General features: G+C 48.8%; 1 protein-coding gene across 2 annotated transcripts in view; it reads right to left on the reverse strand.

Moving 5' to 3' along the window:
- Positions 1 to 19,374, reverse strand: part of LOC128587948 (beta-galactosidase-1-like protein 2) — a 42,862-nt gene extending 23,488 nt beyond the window's left edge. The window contains exons 1-5 of one of the 2 annotated variants that reach the window (XM_053594481.1): positions 19,168 to 19,374; positions 7,508 to 7,705; positions 6,018 to 6,086; positions 5,370 to 5,465; positions 1,600 to 1,708 (exon numbers count right to left, since the gene is read on the reverse strand). In XM_053594481.1, the coding sequence (XP_053450456.1) occupies positions 1,600 to 1,708; positions 5,370 to 5,465; positions 6,018 to 6,086; positions 7,508 to 7,705; positions 19,168 to 19,253 (558 nt within the window). In that variant the 5' untranslated portion in view covers positions 19,254 to 19,374. The remainder of the gene's footprint in view (positions 1 to 1,599; positions 1,709 to 5,369; positions 5,466 to 6,017; positions 6,087 to 7,507; positions 7,706 to 19,167) is intronic. The other variant, XM_053594482.1, reaches the window with a different exon arrangement.
- Between the last annotated feature and the right edge of the window lie 946 nt (positions 19,375 to 20,320).

Raw genomic sequence — 20,320 nt, forward strand, 5'->3', positions numbered from 1 at the left:
GATGATGGTATTAATTTGTGGAGCCTTTGGGAAGTGATCATGGGGGTGGAGCCTCCATGAATGGAATTAGCGCCCTTAAAAAGGAGACCCCAGAGAGCTCTTGCTTCTGTCATGAGAAGAAGAAACAGCAAGAAGATAGCAATCCGCACCTTGGAAGAGAGCCCTCCCCACACACCCCATCTGCCAGTGCCTTGATCTGGACTCTCGGCATCCGGAACTGTGAGAAATAAATGTCTGTTATTTGTAAACCACAGCGCCTCATTAGAGTAGCCCAAACTAAGATTGTGGTGATAGTTGCACAACAGTGTGAAATACCTAATCCCACTCAACTGTATACTTAAAAATGGTTAAAATGTCAAAGTTTATGTGATATAGTCTTTACTACAATAAAAAAATTAAATTAAATTAGTATGTCATACTGGGGTGGGGGAAGTTTTGATATTCTATTCCCACGTCTACTGAGCCTCCTCCCGGGGTGGTCTTGCCCACTGTTCCCCACCCACCTTTGGCAACACAGCCTGCGGAATCGTGTGAGCAACCCCACCTCCCCTGCACAACCTTGGCTAGTTACTTCCCAGCTTCTTGATTCTTTCCCAATTAGGGCTGCGAGATTTAATAATAATACAGGACACCCAGTTAAATTTAAATTTCCAATGAATAACTTTTTATATAAACACTGCATAATTTTTTAGTATAAGTATGGCCCATACAATACTTGGGGTATAGAATACCAAACATGGGAATAGACTACCGAAGCTTCTCCCTACCCCCAGTATGAGGATTAAATTAATCCTTGCTTCTCTGCAATTCAAATTTAACTGGGTATCCTGTGTTTTACCTGGCACTTCCCTCTGATGTATGTGTCCTGTGAATATCCCAAACCACTGGCTTCAGAGAAATTTGTACCAATGCACAAATTTTTTATTGATGTACCAATTTCTCAAAGTCATTCTTCATATTTTTACATAAGCAATTGGGTTGATTTTTTACATGCCGGTTTTATTATTGCTTCCAATTATGACACAAAATGTTAAAATACTTCCCCCTAAAATTTATTTTAACACATATTCTTTGAATAGCAAATGTGTACCAGGCAGCACCCTTTGGGTAGCAGAGGAAAACACCCTGAAAAGTCATCTACTGGAATTTTATAATTTGTTAGAAGAATTTACACAAAGTCCTGTGTCTTGTAGACAACAACTGATCTACCTGTGGCCCTCTCTGTGAAAAACTGAGCCACTTTGCTGCTGTAAACCACAGCGCTTACATCTAAGTGCCAAAACATGGAAGCAGCCCAAGTGTCCACTGATAAAAGGGACAGTAATAGACAGGTATTCCTGGCTATCAAGACATCCCTGCCTGCCCATCACAATTTCAGCTCCAGCACTGCATAAAGCCACAGGCTCCACCTGTCTGTCCTTATCAGCCCTGAGCCCGCCTGAGACATTGAAACATACAGGTCTTTCAAAGACAACTACTGCAAGCCCCTCACCAATTATAAATCTCAGTCCATGGGGAAGTGTGTTCCTAGGATGAAAAGAAAGGAGAACCCTAGTAGGAAGAAAGGTGAAGATCCAGGAAGAGTCAGGCTGCTTGTACCTGGAGCGGCACCACCCTGGACATCAGGTGATCAAAATAGAGGTCCACTGCTTCGGTGAAGCCCTTGTAGGTCGTTCTGAGCCTCATGCCAGGGTCTTGGAGTAGCCAGCTTGAAGTGAAAAGAGGGGAAGGAGGATGCAAAGTCACTGTCAGAGGGTCTATATGGCTCAGGAGGAGTGACAAGGGGGTGCTTCAGAGGGCTCAGGGCACCTCTCATCCACCCCCACCTCCCTCAGCCTGTGCTGGGGTCCCGCCCCAGGGGCAGGGTCCTTTAAGACCTGTGGAGCTGGAGGAGGTCGAGTGAAGAAAAGTAAAGTTAGAAACAGCAAGAGATAAAAAGACAGGACACGCAGAATAGAATTTTCAAAGGTGGGAAACACAGGGGCCATCACCACTAGTGGGGTTCCAGCGAATGGCCCCAAGTGTTTGTTCCATTCAGCTTTTATTAAAGGCTAGTTCCTCATTAGCCCAGAGGGTAAGCTGAGGAAGGGAACAAAAACATCAGCAGTTTCTCTAGTGAGCGTGTCAGCTCCTATTATTTCTATAATCATTAACTTTAAGGGTCTGAATAGCCTTGAGAAATCCGAAACCTGAGCCTTATGTGGGGGCAGCCTCCTGTCTTTGGTCACACACACAGATTCACCACTAGCTCACTGTGCAGTAAAACGCCACTGGCGTCAGTCTCCTCTGAAGAATCGGTGGGAAAGAGGAACTTTCCTCTCATCTCCAAGCAAGAGGCTTTTTCCTCTGTTAATAAGGATACAAAAGTTCTCCTGCCCACACTTCAGGGCTGGAGCTGTTCCCTTGATCTCTGCCCCAGCCATAACACAAATCCCCACAATGGGTATTTGCTTTGGCTGTTGACTGGACGGGAAAAAGCTTAGTTAATGCTTCTTGCCAGGCCTTGCAGGTAGCTTTCTCTGCGGCCATTGTTTCTTCAGAGGGTTTACAGACCCGGGTGTTTGTAAGCTGAATACCCTACAGGCCAGGCTTCTAGGAAAAGCAGGAACTGCTCAGGTGAGAAATTTTGCAGCTGATTTAAAAGTAAACTTGCTAACCTGTTTTTATTCCACCTTGCTAAGCTTATTTCTCTGTTTTTCCCTTTTTCTGGGGGTGTTTTCCCTTGCCACAAATGGGGTCTTTGTTCCCCATTCTGCCTGCAAGCCTGGAAGCTTCAAGATGCACAAGCCGATGCCCAGCACTCCCATCTGTGCTCCCACCTGCACTCCCACCTGCACACTCCCACCTTCATTCCCACCTACACACTACCACCTGCATTCCCACCTGCACACTCTCACCTACACACTCTCACCTACACAGTCCCACCTGCACACTCCCACCTGCACACTACCACCTACACACTACCACCTGAACACTCCCACCTGAACACTCCACCTGCACCCTCCCACCTGCACACTCCACCTGCACCCTGCCACCTGCACACTCCCACCTGCACCCTGCCACCTGCACACTCCCACCTTCATTCCCACCTACACACTACCACCTGCATTCCCACCTGCACACTCTCACCTACACACTCTCACCTACACAGTCCCACCTGCACACTCCCACCTGCACACTACCACCTACACACTACCACCTGAACACTCCCACCTACACACTCCCACCTGAACACTCCCACCTGCACCCTCCCACCTGCACACTCCACCTGCACCCTGCCACCTGCACACTCCCACCTGCACCCTGCCACCTGCACACTCCCACCTGCACACTCCCACTTGCACACTCCCACCTGCACACTCCCACCTGCACACTCCCACGTGCACACTCCCACCTGCACACTCCCACCTGAACACTCCCACCTGCACACTCCCACCTGCACCCTGCCACCTGCACACTCCCACCTACACACTCCCACTTGCACACTCCCACCTGCACACTCCCACCTACACACTCCCACCTACACACTCCCACCTGCACACTCCACCTGCACTCTGCCCCCTGCACACTCCCACATGCCCTCCCACCTATACACTCCCACCTGCACACTCTCACCTTCACTCCCACATGCACTCCCACCTGCACTCCTACTTACACAATCCCACCTACACACTCTCACCTGCACTCCCACCTACACACTCTCACCTGCACACTCACCTTCACTCTCACCTGCACACTCCCACCTGCACACTCTCACCTGCACCCCCACCTTCACTCCCACCTGCACACTCTCATTTTCATTCCCACATGCACTCCCACGGCACTCCTGCAGCTTTCAGGCTTTCTTTCCCAAAGACATAGCCCTGGGGGAAGCTCATTTCCAGCTTCACAGGTACAGTTCCTGGCTGCCAGGCAGTGAGAAAAGCTCTTCACAGGCCTAATTTGCAATCATTTATGTTTTGATCCCATCATAAAGGGGTGAAGTTAAAAGGGTTAGGAATCACTGGGGCTGGAGACAGACATGGACACAACCTTCCAGTGTCACCCACAAACACACGCCTGATGTAGAGACTACAAGTGGCTGACAAGGGTCCAGCTTCTGTGCTACTGACACATGGCATTAGCCCCGTCAGCTATGCAGAGCTCAGCCTGGGAGCAGCCTGGGAGCAAGAGGACGAATTCTTTCTCCAACCTGTTGTTGTGATTCCCAAACTCCCCAGAGGAACAAACACCATGGAGCAGCTCCCAAGCTGGAATCAAGGTGTGCCCCTCCTACCCTGCTCATTTGAAGTTCAAGAAAACACTCTGGTCCTGATCTGGGAATCCTTAACAGGGTCAGGGAATTATCCGATTTATGTTGGTAAAACAATGGATGAGGAGAGAGCTATTTCCTCCAGACTGACACCTCCACCTTTCACTTCCCATCAAAGGGGGCAGGTTTCTCCCCAGGTACTCAAGAATGGGCAGGTGTGTGCGGGGTGTCTGAGTGACAGAGCTCCCCTCTGCTTCTAAGTTAAGACTGTTAAACCCTGTCATCCTCCTGTGCCCGGCTCCAGCTGAGCCTGAGGAAATTGCTGACCATGGCACAAAGATTCCTAATCCGGGAAGGGAGGGGACATGGGCTTCATGCACTAAGAACTAGCCCTGGGTATGGAGGACGTACAGGCAGAGGCTGTGCCCCCCAGGAAAGGACAGGTCACTTTGGAAATAAGGAGGAAAACACAGTCCCAGAAGCCCACGGGATTAGCCTTCTCCCCGCTTGGGGCAGCATGGGGTGGGGAGCCTGGTCTAACAGCCTGAGACTAGGAAAGATTATGCCTGTCAACAGGAAAATCTTCATGACAGTAATGAGGAGGGTGAGGAGTGACTGGGCCCAAGTTGACCCCTGACCAGATTTCTACTCCAACATCAGCCAAGACTATACCCAGCAAGAGAATATGGGCCTGGGATATAAAGATAAAGCAATAATCTCTAAATACTTGGACTTTTCAAGTATTCTTAATAACAACCCTAACAAATACACAAAGCAGGTCAGGTTTCTCCCCTTGTAAAGAGAGGAAAAGTGAAGTCCAAAGCAGACAGCTGACCCGCCCAAGGTCCCAGCCCCAGCAGAGCCAGGAAGAATGAAATGTCACAGGACGGCCCTTCCCTCCTGCCTGCCACATAACGAAATCCCAAATCTGAGCAGACTTTACGAGGGCAGTAACTGCCACGTCATCCAAAATGACCCCCTTGGGGTACCACTCATTCTGAAAGGGAAATTCAGTACAGAATGGAAAGTGTCATTTAAAAGCAAAAGTAGATCTATGTCTGTGAGCATTTTACACGGGTCCCTCAAGCCACACTGGAGCCCCTCACATCCCATGTACCTGGGCAAGCCCCCGAGGTCAATCTCACTGCAGATGTAGGGGCCTGGACGCAGAATCACCCACAGCCCGATCTCCGCAGCCAACAGGACAAAGGCCCTGGGGAGTAAACAAGTCAATACCTGTCAGGACTGTCCAGGGCAGAGGCTCTGCACCTCCCTCTCCCAACCAGGCAGACTGGGGTGAGGGAGGCCCCCCCAGCACAGCAGGGAATCCCACACCAGGCCTGAGGCTAGAGCTGCTCCCAGCCCCAGACCATCCACACAGCCTCTTGGGGCCTGAGGAGGAAGTGTGTCAATCAGGGCACAGGGGTCTAGACAGTGCACATGAACCCAGCGACCTTGCTCCCCTAGAGGGGCATCCCCAGTCTCAGCCCAGATGCAGGACTCCCCTGCAGAGTGGGCGGCACCTGGGGTCTTCAGCCCCTCTGGGCTGCCACAGAGAGTGGGGCCCAAGAGGCTGCAGGCCCAGCCCCGCAGGTGACAGGCCATGTCTGGAGAGCATCTGGGTCCTGGCTGCAGGGCCTCACAGCATCTGAGAACAAGGCTCCCGACCCAGGTCCCTCTCGGGTTCTCTCTGGCTCCTAATCCACCCGAGTAGCCTCCTCTCTGCCCTCCCCAGGCCGGGTCACAGAGCAGCAGCACCACGCACTCCAGGTCCAGGTTCCCAGAGAAGTCGAATTTGCCTCTCTGGGGCTCGTGCAGGTTCCAGGGAACATAGCTGGAACAGAAGAGACAATTAGAGGCAAGAGCTTGTCATTCTTTCCACTTCACCTCCCAAATGGCCTTCTTCATCCTTAAAACCCACTATGGTGGCTGCCAATGTGTTTCTCAATGACTTCCGGACTGGAGCCTACCGAACAGTCTAGGCCAGCCCTGGTAAGCTAATGTCCCTTAGGAGAAGGGGAGAAGTTCAACAAGGTTGAAGGAAGGTGAAGGAAGATGTGCTTTGTAAGAGGCCTGCCTGCCATCCCCACCCCCTATCAGAGAAGAAAAAATAATTTTATTTAGAAATTTTTAGAAAAACAGCTCAAAGTAGGTGAAAGGAAAGCTTAGTTATCCCTATCATTACCGAGGCATCCAAAATTTCAAAACTTGCAACAGAATGGAGGGTCTAACTCTAAAGAGACAATGAGGAGATGAACTAAGCTCTGGAAGGGCCCAAACTGAGGCAGGAGGGATGACCCCTCAAGGGATTAACAGTGATGACAGCAGCTCTTCTCCCCACCCACTGCTGGCTTCTGCTGGTGCCCCCTCCAACTGTCCTAACATTCACAGGTAGAGCAGGGGGCCACTGTCTGGCCTCCAATTCAGAAGCAAGAGTTCTGTATTTAAGCAAACACAGGCCGGCCTGCTTTTGTAAGGCAGAAAGCTATGCTTCCCCTGCCCTATCCCTACACCTTCACAAGCCCTTTTGGGAAGTCACACACATCGGTCCCAACAATACTCAAAACATTCCCGTAACTCTTTTAGGAACTGTCTTCAAAATCAGTTCACAGACCACCCAAGAAAATCCATTTCCCTGATTTGTAATCACATATTTTTGCACAAGAATAGAATAACCCACCCTGGTAACCCACTTTAATTTACAGACTTAGAACCAAGTATCTGTTGGCAATTTGGGAAAGAAAGAAAATCCATAAAAATATCCTGATCATTCACAACTGAGCATATTGTTTTAAATGATGCACACCGACATTTCAGGGGGTGCCTGCCACATGCCCACCCCCATGCCAGGGGCTGGCACGTAAACTATCGCTTTTTGAAGACTATTCCAGGAAAGAAGTGCTGAAAATTATGCACAGAGTTCCCAGGTAGCTATTCTGAAGAAGGCTACACTCAAACGCTGTATATGAATTGGGGGTGGGGGAGTTTGCTTGTTGAAAAAGAAAAACATTAGTCGCTGTCATTGAATCACCCCCTCCTTTCATACACTGCTTCTGTGGTCCCTCTAGAGACCCCGTGTCTATTCCATGTCCCCTCATGCCCATGACTAGGGAGTTCTGTGGGGGCGAGGAAGGAGGAGGACCCTGCTCCTTCAGCTCTAAGCAGAGGGCTGGGCTCCCTCCTCCTACCACTCGCAGACACCAAGCACCCAACTTGGTAACCAGGCCTGGCGCCTGGTCGGGGCAGGGCACGCACGTGGTGAGGGTGTTCAAGCCGCAGGCCTTCATCTTCAGCAGGCGGTCCCTCCAGTATTCCTTGGGCACCCGGAAGTAGTGGATGGAGCCCCCGAAGATCCAGAAGGGGGCGTCCTCCAGTATAAAGTTCTGGCCTTTTGCCTGCAGCCCCAGCTGCCGCTGTCGGAGCCATGGAGGGATCAGAGAGCTCCAGTTCAACCTGGAAGGAGACAAGGCATTTCTGGGGCGTTGGGGCTCCCCAGCAGCAGAGGCTGGAGGCCCAGGGAGGAGCCGGGCTTCCCTCGCAGGCCCTCAGCGTTTCTTTCTAAGGAAGGCCTGCTGCCAGGGTGTCCAGGAAGGCGCCCACCCTCCGACTCGCAAACCTGGGCAGGGGTGTCCCTTCAGCGCGGTACCCTCGACTGCGCCCCGCTGCAGGGGAAGGACAAGAGGACGCCACAGCCAGGGACAAGAGAAATACAAGACTCAACATGGAGACGGGTGCGCTAAGAGGAGAGAGGACGAGGCGGGTCACACTGCGCGGGAAGGGTGTTCTCAGACAGCTGGGAGGCTCTGTCTAGCGGGCTGGGGGGCAGGTGCTGCACAGGCTACCACGGCCAGCTCTGCCCGGCCACTGAACTAAACAGGAAGGCAGCGCCTACTCGGGACAGTACCTCCGAGCCCCCTCGCGGCCACAGCTGCCCAACGCAGACTCAAGGTGAAGATATCTGGAAAGAGGCATCTGGGTTAAACCACATCTACTCATCGGTCAGATTTCTACGTCTGAATTATTTTCAGAAGGTCAAGCATCGTCCCAGAGATGACCCAACGGGACAGACAGTCCCCACCCAGGAAGGCCACCAGAAAGTGTGAGTCCATGAAAAAGCACTTCCAGGCATCTCACGGGCTGGCTGAGGGGAGCCCCCCACTTTGATCCCAAAGACTCGGTGCCCACAGAATTTCTCCCTCTTTCCCACCTAATACCCTGATGGCCGTGAGAGAAAGCGAGAGGACCTGGGCCTGTGGAAATTTCCAGCTAGAAAGTTTAGGAAAGTTGGAGACAGAAAATAAGAGTGTTAATGAGTGTGGGGTGGCAGTGGTGCCCCACCCGTTCCCCGTACAGCTCCTGACACTAGAGGGCGTTGCACAAGCAGCCCCCCACCCTGAGTGTTGCAGGAGGGACTGGGGTGAGTTTGAGGGCCCAGATGGCCAGAGACGGAAGAGCAGGGTGCCAACAGGGCAAATGGCACAGATTTCAGTGACCATTTAGGAGCTCTGTCTAGGGCCACTCACGGACAAAGAAAATTATTATTTATTTTATTTTATTTCTTTATTTTTTGCAGTTTTTGGCCAGGGCTGGGTTTTGAACCCGTCACCTCCAGTATATGGGGCTGGTGCCCTACTCCTTTGAGCCACAGGGGCCACCCCAAGAAAATTATTTTTTACCTACACCTTCCTACTCTTCATAGACAGCCCTTGGGTTTTATAGCTCACACTGAATCTATAGAACCAAAGTTCTACTTTATAGATGGAAGGGTCATCCGTGGAACCCAATTGGCATGCTTTTCCTTCTATAAAGAAAAAAGGATCAGGTCAGCACCTGTAGCTCAGTGGTTAGGGCACCAGCCACATGCACCAGGGCTGGTGGGTTCAAACTCGGCCCAAACCTGCTAAACAACATCAACAACAACAAAAAATATCTGGGCATTGTGGCGGGCACCTGTAGTCCTAACTACTTGGGAGGCTGATGCAAGAGAATCGCTTAAACCCACGAGGTTTAAACCCAAGGTTGCTATGAGCTGTGACATCACAGCACTCTGCTGAGGGTGACATAATGAGACTCTGTCTCAAAAAAAAAAAAAAGGGATCATGTTCCAATGTGTGACTTACAAATGACATTTTAGGACACAGTTCTTCCACAAGATGACCTATATGGGAAGAATACAAAAACAGTATCTGGTAGAGGGAGTTCTGGGTGTGAGTCCCAGCCCACCCTTGGTAGCACTGTCACCTTGGATTAATGACATCAGTTCTGAGGGCAGAAGGGCTAATGCCTTTCCCAACTTCTCAGAAAGGCTGTCGTGAGGTCCAGGAAGAAACAAAATACCCCATGATGCACGATGAAAGCATCTTATCAGTATTCAAAATACATTTATTTGAATATGGAATGATCCTGGCCCTTCCAGTTCCTTCATTTTCAACCTACATTTTACAGGCTAAACTTTATGCCAAGTCAGCTTATTGCCTTTTCTAAAATTTTACAATGAAAGAATCTGTACACTGGCATGCTATCAGACTAACCCAGCCCCTAGGCCAGGGGTGGGCAAATCCAGGCTGCCTTCTGTCTTTGTGCAGCCTGCAAAAAAATGCTTTTCACATTTTTAAGGGGTTAAAAAAAAAAAAAAAAATAAGAAGAACAATATGCAGGATACAAAACATTATATGAACTTCACAGCTCAGTGTTGGGTTTTATTGGCATGCTACCGCCCACATGTTGACCTGCAGTTGCACCGGGGCGTGGGTAAATGGTTTGCAACAGGGACCGTACAGCTGCAAAGCTGAAAACACCTTGGTGCCTGTGGCACAGTGGTTTTGGCGCCGGCCACATACACCAAGGCTGGTGGGTTCAAACCCTGCCCAGGCCAGCTAAACAACAATGACAACTGCAACTAAAAGATAGCCAGGCGTTGTAGTGGGTGTGTGATCCCAGCTATTTCGGAGGCTGAGGCAAGAGAATCGCTTAAGCCCAAGAGTTTGAGGTTGCTGTGAGCTGTTACACCACAGCACTCTATCAAGGGCAACATAGTGAGACTCTGTCTCAAAAAAAAAAAACACCCCCATTGTCGCAGATGAAGCCCTGGATTGCTTGGTCCTCTCTGGGCCACTCTCTGGGCCTCTCGCTGGGCCTTCCTTACCCTTACACTCCTCCCTTACCTGGCTCTTTCCTTTCTCTATAAATTCTTGACTCTTCTGAGTTGGTCTGATCCAGCTCTTCCCTTTGTCCATAAGCTCCTGACTGTCCTGGCTTTGTCTCAAGTTCCCCACACCTCAGACACAGGAAAGTTTGTGCCTCCCCTGATGTTGACCACACCCGCTCCTAAGAACACTCTGCCTCCTGCACAGTCCTTCCTGCCCTAGCACTCACCAGCTCCCCTGCCCGCGTTCCTGAGGCTCTCTGACGTACTTGCAGGGCTCACCCCAGGCTAGTACGAGCAAGGACTCGATAGACAGATTCTTTTCTTAACAATAGGGGCCTTTTGACAATCTTGTGAAAATACACACACACACAATCCCTCTTATTGTTTTTATGACAGTATTAATAGAATTTAGTGATTATTGCACTGGGCAGCAATCCTTGTTTTCTGCCCCAAACTTCATCAGCACGATCTCCAATTACCAAAGTGCACATCTCTGATCCCAATTTCTCTCCCTGTGTGTGATAGCCCCCCCTCACCTGCTAAGTGCAGAGGTGCAGGCAGGATGGAGTCTCCAGGACCCCGATTCCAATATAGTCCCTGCTAGTAACCAACACTCTTCATCTGGTCCCTTGTCCCTGAGTAATCATCAGGAAACCTGCCCCTAGGGTGGCTTCTCCAGGGGCAGCTACAAACACAAGTATCTTCATCTGCAATTTATTAGAAATGTAGAAACTCCAGCCTTCCTGGAGACCTCCTGAATCAAAATGTGCATTTCAACCAGATCCCAAAGTTAAAGCTCGAGAAAAGCCAATCTGTATCTTCTCCTCCAATGCGTGTACACAGTCTGTCCTGAGGTAGAGCCTTCCCTTTGATACCATTTTCTAAATTTTTGACACCAATTTTTTTCTCAATGTTTATCAAGTGGCATGAAATAAACACTGAAAACAAAACAAAAAAAAAAAGTCTAGCTTTTACCAAATTCAAAATTCTCAAAAAATTCAACTGCTTCCTTCCTGGAAATTTTCTGGTAGATTACTAGACACGTTGTTAATCCAATAATAAAAGGGATAAACTCACTAAGAAAATGAGGTTGAGAAATACTGGGTTTCTCCAAGGAATTCACGGTGAGAAAATGAGATGATTTAAGTGAGAACTTCACAAACAACAAAGCACCATGCAAAGGGTTATTAAAACTAATAATCATCATTAACACTAATGATCAGAATATTAAGAATAACTCCCATAATTTTCTGAGCAACTCAGTCATAATAAAGGCAGTATCAACTGTGTGGTTGTATCTGGTTAGTTTAAAGGTCAGAAAGAGTTGACTCCTCATTTTGGCTTGACACCAGAAAGCCAATCAAATCCCAAGGAAGTCAGCTGTGTTTCTGTCGCGTTTCCTAGTGAGCGGCTCATTCCTTGTGAAACCAGGGACACCTGTGTTCTTTCAAGTGGGAGCTTATGGAATTCTGTTGCCTTTGCATCTGGGCTGCGTTTTAGGGAGACTTCTTGGTGTTCGACAGCAGGCCCCAGACCACGGACCTGAATTCAGTGCCCAGGTTTGCTCTGCTCCTCCACCAGGTGACGAAAGCGGCCATGTCACCGTCTGAGGTCATGTTGCTGAAGAAGGCATGTGTGTCACGACTTCTGATGGGGCTTCACACAATGAAACAAGCCCGCTACACTCATCCCCACCAATTCCTTTAGGCAAGTGGAAATGGGGCACATGGTGGAGGAGGCTGTGCAAGATACAGATAGAAAAATGTCAACTGCAATGAAGACGCAGGTCCTGACTTCTGCTGCACCTGCGGTGAAGAACTGCCAACCGGCTGTGGCTGGTAAGGAAGGACAGAGGCTGCAGCCACCTATGGTATTTTATTCTTGATCACTGACGTGGAGCATGAGGACAGAGGGTACAGGGCAGGTTCCAGTGGGCAGGATGCCCCGGGGTGGACGTGTGTGGATGGAAAAAGGCAGATGCAAGGTGCAAGGTCACTATCTCTTCTACAGGGATTGACTGTAAAGCTTCAGAGAGGGTCTTGCAGGGCAGCTGGGTGGGAGGAGAGCCAGTCCCAGTCTCCTCCTTGAAGGATCTCCTTGAGTGAACTGTGCCGATCAGGACAGCCCTGAAATGCCTCTTGCCATTCCTGCAGGCACACTCGCCTCACCTGTAGATTCTGCAAATACCCATCAGTAATCGGTGGGGCTGGGAGGCCTCCCTAGGGCACAGTCATCTCTGGTCAATGGTCTGTTCTACCATGCAGAGTATGACCAGATGGGCCAGGATCCAGCAGTGACACAGCACCTGGAGCACTCGGGCAATCTGACGCTGGCCAGGGGTGCAGGCCAGCAGGGGACCTGAGATAGGGTCTGCAGTGACAGCCCTTCAATTCCAAGAACATAAGTCCTTGCTGGTCCTGAGGGCTGGCTATTCTGGCACTACACGTGTACATAATACATACTTGTATATCTTAGATGACAGCTTACGAATTCAATTTCCAGGTACACTGTGACCCTACCAGGGCCTCCCTAAGCTAAGCTTCAACTGGATATGATCCAGGGCATCATAATAAGATGCTGACAAATTAAACACTCGCCTCTATATCCAAGTGGCCATGCAAGAGACCATTATTCATTTTTTTAATTTCAGATTAATATATGGGTATAAATAACTAGGTTACATAGGTCTGCACTTGTTAGGCAAAAGTCCAAGTAGAGACCATTGTTTAGATGAGAGATATGTTGATATGATGATAGATATGTCTCACTGCCCGTGAGACATCTTCACACATAGAAATTTCCTCACTTGGGTCTATTTTTTTTTTCTTTTTTGTGAGACAGAGTCTCATTTTGTTGCCCTTGGTAGAGTAGCATGGCATCACGGCTCACACCAACCTCAAATTCTTGGGCTTAAGCAATTCTCTTGCCTCAGCCTTCCAAGTAGCTGAGACTATAGGCGCCCACAACACCCAGCTATTTTTTTGTTGCAGTTGTCATTGTTGTTTAGCTGGCCCGGGCCAGGTTCGAACCCTCCAGCCGTGATGTATGTGGCTGGCACCGCAACCACTGTGCTACAGGCACTGAGCCAACTCACTTGGGTCTAAAATGCAAAATTCTCTTGACATTCTCAAGATTCCAATTTCTGCTGCCTTAAACTGTCCATTTGGGGATATTTCAACCCCACAAGCCTGCAGCCCCATTCTCTCTGCCCTCAGCATGGTACTTCAAGGCCTAAAGAAGAAGCCCAGTCTGGTGCCCTGAACACTCTACTCCAAAATATTGCTTCTAGGAATCTTTAGGCCCCAAGAACTTCAATCTCAAGGAAATGGAACTTAGTCCCTGTGCTTCCTGGGTCTGCTCCTTGGTCTAGGCCCAATGCTGTGGGCTCCTGTTTTGCTGTGAGAGTCACTAAAATACTCCCAAACAGCTTGGGACTTCCACTTCCAAAGCAAATTCAACTATTTTGCAGAGATCCAAGCCTCCCAGCAAAAGGGCCACAGCTCTCCCGCCATCCTAGCATCTCAGCCCCTCCCTCCAAAAGCCTCCCAGGTGAGCCAGAGACCCTGGCCTAATACCCAGGCTCTGACCCAAGGACAACAATGGTTGTTCAGAGAGCAACACTTTCTAAATATGGTAGGAAGTGAATACCTGAAAGAGAATTTTCTAGACCAAAACCTTGAGAGTCAATAATGAAACAACAGAACTCCTCATTAGTAATCAACCATATGACAACAGTAACAACAGAAAGTGTCCCGACGTCATGCGATGCTCTACTTTTATAATACTTTGGGGAAATCTGCTTAGGATGGTATCATAAGTAGAAAAAGTATTATATCAACGTAGAGAGATGTGAAAACTCTATTATAGTAACTTTAAAGGGCTCTACTCTGCATAACAAGCCTCTGGTCTTGGATATGCTTATAGAGCCTAAATGAAACAATCTTATGAAATAGAGAACAGCTATGTTAAATATTTTTTTTTAATTGATCACATGGGACTTAGGTACAAAGATATATAAGATACAAGCTAATTCTTTTTTTTTTTTTTTTTTTGTAGAGACAGAGTCTCACTGTACCACCCTTGGGTAGAGTGCCGTGGCGTCACACGGCTCATAGCAACCTCTAACTCTTGGGCTTACGCAATTCTCTTGCCTCAGCCTCCCGAGTAGCTGGGACTACAGGCGCCCGCCACAACGCCCGGCTATTTTTTCTTTTTGTTGCAGTTTTTGGCCGGGGCTGGGTTTGAACCCGCCACCCTCGGCATATGGGGCCGGCGCCCTACTCACTGAGCCACAGGCGCCGCCCAGATATAAGCTAATTCTTAAAAGACACAAAGAATCGATACTACCCCTATAAAGTTAAGCTCAGAATCTCCTTTACATTGAGCCAACAGAAATAGAATGCGGTATGTTGGAAATGTCTATCATGATTTAAAATGAATATCACTTATGGTCATCAATTTTGGGTATAGAAACATATCCAACAGTTATTCATTGCATCTTTGTTCACAGTAGCTAAAAGATTACCAGCCGTCATTGCCCCTCAATAAAGGACTGTTCGAATTAATTATGTGTCTAATGCTCAAATGGGAAGAAATGAATAGCTATCTTCCTGAACATGTGCAGAATTCTTCAAAAGAAACCATCATCAGCATTGCCTCTTTTCGAGAGAGGTTGCCTAGAGCAGGCAATTTTTTTCCCACAACATTCCCTAAAGTCTGAATATCTCATTGCGCTCCTATATTACCTACTCATAACGTAAATTTTTAAAGAAAAACACAATTTGTTCATGAGAGGAATAAGACCATTCACTGTTTGCTGAGTGTCAGAGTCTCTAATGGGCAGACATGAGTCAAGTAATACCCGCTTCATTACCATGAGCCTCTAAAAAGACCCCCTGGCTTCTATCCCAGGAGTCTTCCCATGCAATGAGAATTCTTTTTCAGTGTGGTCTTTAATATCCAGAGCAATAGATTTAAGCAAAAGTAAAAACTGAGCGGAAAAAAAAGCAGCAAAGATTCCCCACCCCAAAGGAACTTTGCCTCTACCAGATGATGGCGGGCAAGAAAGGAAGGATGTAGTACCTGGGCTCCAGAGTCCTTTTCAGGTTCCCAACAGGCTAAAATGTCTTTCTCCCCAAGCTCCAGCATCTTCTCAATTTTTCTACAGAAGAACATGAGAGGTGACCTAACCGAAATCTGTATCATTCCATCCAAGACTAAGTGCTTTTATTTCACTTGCCACTTCCCTGACTTAAGGTGGCAAGAACTCTTTGGCCAACTTTCTGATATTTCTGCCACCACGGCTATGCCAAGGCTCTTTGTCCTCAATCATCTGGGTATCTCAGTCCTTTAACTCACAATCACACCAATACTGTTAATGCTCCAAGACAACTCTGATCTCCTGTGCTTCTTGGCGAGAATAATCCTGTAAAAATTCCAGTGCCAACTCCATCTTCTTAGCACAAGGTGGCTCAGACATCCCACCTCTTCCTGACTATGAGCCACTGCCCAGGTAACCTTGCCTCACCACCTGTATCAGACAGGTGATTATTGTCAAAAGAAATACTTCCCAGATGCTGAAAACTTTACTAGTAGAAAGAAGATGAAAGGGATACCGTTCAGGTGTGAACATTCCAGGGCCTATGACACATACCTCAAGCACGCCTCCTAGAATAGGCAAAGCTCATAAAAGCAATTACCACCCAGACACACAGGAAGAGAAGTACAATTTGTCCACATACCCTTGACTAGCCAGGATGTGGGTCAAAGAAAGTGGATAACCCTATTATCCACCTCTACTCAGGAGAAGGGGCTTGATAATTTCTCTTCCTTTTGGAATCCAGATAATGGCAGAGCAAGAACAGGGAGGGACAGAGCTGAGAGAAGAAATGAACTTGCCTGTTAGAAGCAGAATGCTGGCTAACCACCTTTGGCCAGCTAAAATTTCAGCCATGAGAGATATAGCGCTGATTGCATTTTTTCTCAGTGGTGCATTTATATTAAGGGGAAAAGTCATGAGAACCAAGGCTTTTGATAATATCAAGCAAACATTCTTATGATCACGGAGTGGGAGGAAGAAAGAAAATAAAGGCGACTATCTCAAAGACAGAGTTCACACTGATACACGCATCATACATTTCAAAATATCATGTGCTGCGTGAAAGAAGAAAACTAAAAAAAGTGTACACTTTAGGGCTACATTTCTATATAAGCTTCTAGACAATACTAACCAATATATGGCGGCAGGAAGCAATAGGTCAGAGGTCGCTTGGAGGTGGGGAGTAGGGAAGCTTGGAAGGAGAGATGCCAAGTCAGGCACAAGGAAACCTAGGGCTGATGGATATTTTCACTGTCTTATGATGGAAGTTTCACAGGTCACTATATGGTCAAAGCTTAGCAAACTGTACACCTTAAAGATGTGAAGTTTGTTGCATGAAATGATACTTCAATGAAATTTTTAAGAAAGACCATGGTTTAAGTTAAACATACACACACACAACTAAGGTTGAAATCCTCCCCAAATGTCAACCTGGTCATCCTAGCTCTTAGATATGATGTAACCCAAAGGCTGTGATTGCCCATAAACCCACCTGAGGAAACAAAGATGGAAAAAAGAAAAGTTATAGCAAATCACCCCCACCCCACACCTACTGCAGTCCAAATACATGCCTTTTGGGGTACAGGGAAAGAGCTAATCCTGGCAGTGCAGCTCCACAAACCTGAGAGCTGAATAGCCAGTTTCCATGTGACCTATATTCCACGGGCCACATCAACATTCACCAACAACCACTGGGAGACGCTCCCACCTCCCACTCAATGACCCAATCACAGCTGGAGCAAGGGAGGAGCAAGGGAAGACAAAGAGTCCATTCTCCTCTGGCCTCCTGAGGTATACAGGCAGCACAGAATCATTAGTGTCCAGCCCAAGTTGAACAGAAGGAATTGTGCAGAAAGCGAACCTGAGGGTGATGAAATTAAAAAGACACCAAAAAGACGCATATGTCATAGGATCCTAAGAGATGGTTCAGAGCCTCTCTGGCCTCTGTCCTACCTGCTGAGAAAGAAGGGATGACGGGAAAAACAACGACTTTCCTGAGCATGTCCAACTATGTCCATAGTCATGAGTCCCAGCTCTGATTCTCTGCTGCCATTTTCATGTCACTCCCACTATGGCCATGCCACTGTGTGGGGACACAGTTAACTCACCTGAGAGAGGTGCAGGCTTCTTCACAGCTAAGTCAGCTGCTGACGCCTCATCTCTGTCCTGCCAGACAGCAAACACCCAGCCTCCTTCCTGTACCTTTATCTCGTGATCATTCAGGTGTGCCGCCAAGGGGCCCACCTCAAGCCCTCGGTACTGTCCCTCACAGTGACCCACCTGGGTCCTTACATTAATAACAGACAAAAAGCATGCTACCTGCACACATCCAGGCCTTCTCTCTGGAGCTCAGGCTCCTTGACACCCGCTGTGTACAGGAGGCTTTGAGTAATTCTTCTGGGGTTTGCATCACCCTTGCACAGAGCGGAAAGCTGAACCTGCTCACAAGAACCAGGACCAGTCTTCAAAGAGGAGTAGGTTAGAGATCAGACAGGATGGAAAAAGTCTTGGGAACAACTAGGGAAATGAAATACCTCTTAGGTTTTCTGGGCACCAAAGTGAGAAGAGAACCACTTCCTTCTCTCGAACAATATCATAACACGCTTCGCTAGCTTACAAACAAGGAGACGACCATATGAACGTATATAAACAACAACAAAAAGGGTATAAATGTAAAGTGCTTCCAATGTGTTCTTGCAGCAGGAGAAACATCCAGATCTTTATCATCATCGAAAGACGTCCCTATCTCCCAGGGTAAGTTTGGAAAAACTAAGAAGAGGGACAGAGAAGAAGCAAATGAGGAAAAGGAGTGGTGTGCCTGCCACCAGCTCCAGTGGCTCAGCCTTCAGCTCCCCAGCAACTCCCAGTGCCAACCATCCCATACCCCTGGTCTGCTTCCCACTGGAGGTTTTGAATATGGAAAGTACCAGGCATTGGCCTGAAACACGGGAGCAGGATGCTATAAATAGATACAGGTTAGAAAAATTCTAGGCTAGGGCACCCAGAAAACTTTCACCCAGGTTGTGAGTAAATCCTTCCACCTCTGAACCCAATCACTTGCTGTCAACAGCATTTTGTGAACGGGGGATAAAGAGGCGTGACCTGGTAACCGGTGAATGGTGGGAAAGTGGAGAGAGACCACATGTCAGTTCCAGGACTGTGCAAACGAAACCTGGCGAGGACCTTGGAGGCCCCTGGGGCAGTGTTCTTCTGACCGTGCTGGGCAAGCTAAATCACCATCGCGTGAGCCTAGAGCGCTGGCCTCTGGGAATAAGAAGCCTCCCTGCAGGCTGGGGAGGAAACGTGCAGGCCTAGGAGAAGAGCAGAAGGGGGCTCCTCTCCCCGCGGAGTACTGGGGACCGGGCTCATGAGAGGATGTGAAGGCCAGTTCTGCCGACCCGCCCGGGGGCCCGGGAGGCTGCACAGGACCGGGACGCTCAGGGCAGAAGCCCACGGTCTCTGGGGGCAGCGCCTGGTGTCAGCCAGACGCCTGGGTCTCCAGGCAGAAAAGCAAAGTGCCTGCAGGCGCAGGGGCGCTCCGCGGTGTTGGGAAGCTCCAAGAAGAGGCTGGGCCTCTTCCCCGTGGGAACTTAGGATTCGCGGATCGAGGGAGGCGAAAGCCCGAGTTGTGGAAGGCCGGTGGGTGCCCCGCGGGACTCTCTCTCTCACCTGCGGAACACCAGGAAGCCCAAGATGAGCAGCAGCAGGAGTCCGAGGGTCCGGCCCGGCCTCCGCCGGAGGTTGCACGTGGCCATCGCGCGTTCGCGGCGCGCAGGGACCTGGTTCCCACTCCAGCCCGCACTCAGCTGCGCTCCGGAGCCTCCGCGCGGGGGGCGGGGCCGCGCGCCGGTCGCCCAGGCAACCGGCCCGCCGGCGCTCATTGACTGCGGCTCGTCGCCCCGCCTCCGTCTGCTGGGCCTCTTTATGGAAGGGGTGGGGCCTCGCGGGGCAGGGGTGGGGCCTCGCGGAGCAGGGGTGGGGCCTTGCGGAGAAGGGGTGGGGCCTCGCGGGGCAGGGGTGGGGCTGGGCGGAGCCGCTGACCGGCAAGGCGGTTGGCCAGACAGAAGCGATGTGCTATGCTCTAGGTTTCAAAAGGTATTTTCCTGCACGTGATCCTGCAGGTGCACGAATATTGGGCACGTGTTGTCCAGTCCTTGCACACTCCTTGGACGCTGGGGTGAGGTCAGCCCCAACAGCGCTACTTTAGGGAGCACGTTGAAAGGCAGCTACAAAGCAAGGGCATTCACCCCAGTTTTTTAAAACAAATGTTAAAGAAAAAAATATTTGAAATAACTCATCGTATAAAAAGTTAGTATTTTAAAGAATATTCTGTAGACATATTTTAGTGTGGTTCATGTCTAAAAGGGTGGAAGGGAAAACAAAATATTTTCTGTCTTTAGTTTCCACAGGTCTTATTCTGGCCCTGATTCCAAGCACTTTCAATATTTTATTTTTAAAAAGTCGAGATGAAACCCTCATTTTTACTAATAGACAAATATAAGTCTTATTCTGGCACAGAGCTTTATCTCAAAGGACGTTATGTAATATTTGGTGAAACTTAAATTCTGTAGCAATCACAAACCCACCTCCTCTCAGTATCAAAGCTCAATATCAAAGTGAAAGAAACTATAGGAAAGCAAATGTTTTTTTCAGAGTTTCTGGACTCTCTCCCTCATTGCATGTTTTAAAGCCATTTCCTTTATGTGTACATAGTTTCAGACTTTTAAAGCTACAGGAGCAAAAGGACATTTTAGTTCTTGGAGCAAAAACATTCAGAGTTTGGTGTGAAGCGTCCTTCGTCTAGCATTAAGCAAATATTTAT

The sequence above is a fragment of the Nycticebus coucang genome, chromosome 6 (assembly GCF_027406575.1).
Source record: "Nycticebus coucang isolate mNycCou1 chromosome 6, mNycCou1.pri, whole genome shotgun sequence".
Lineage (NCBI taxonomy): Eukaryota > Metazoa > Chordata > Mammalia > Primates > Lorisidae > Nycticebus > Nycticebus coucang.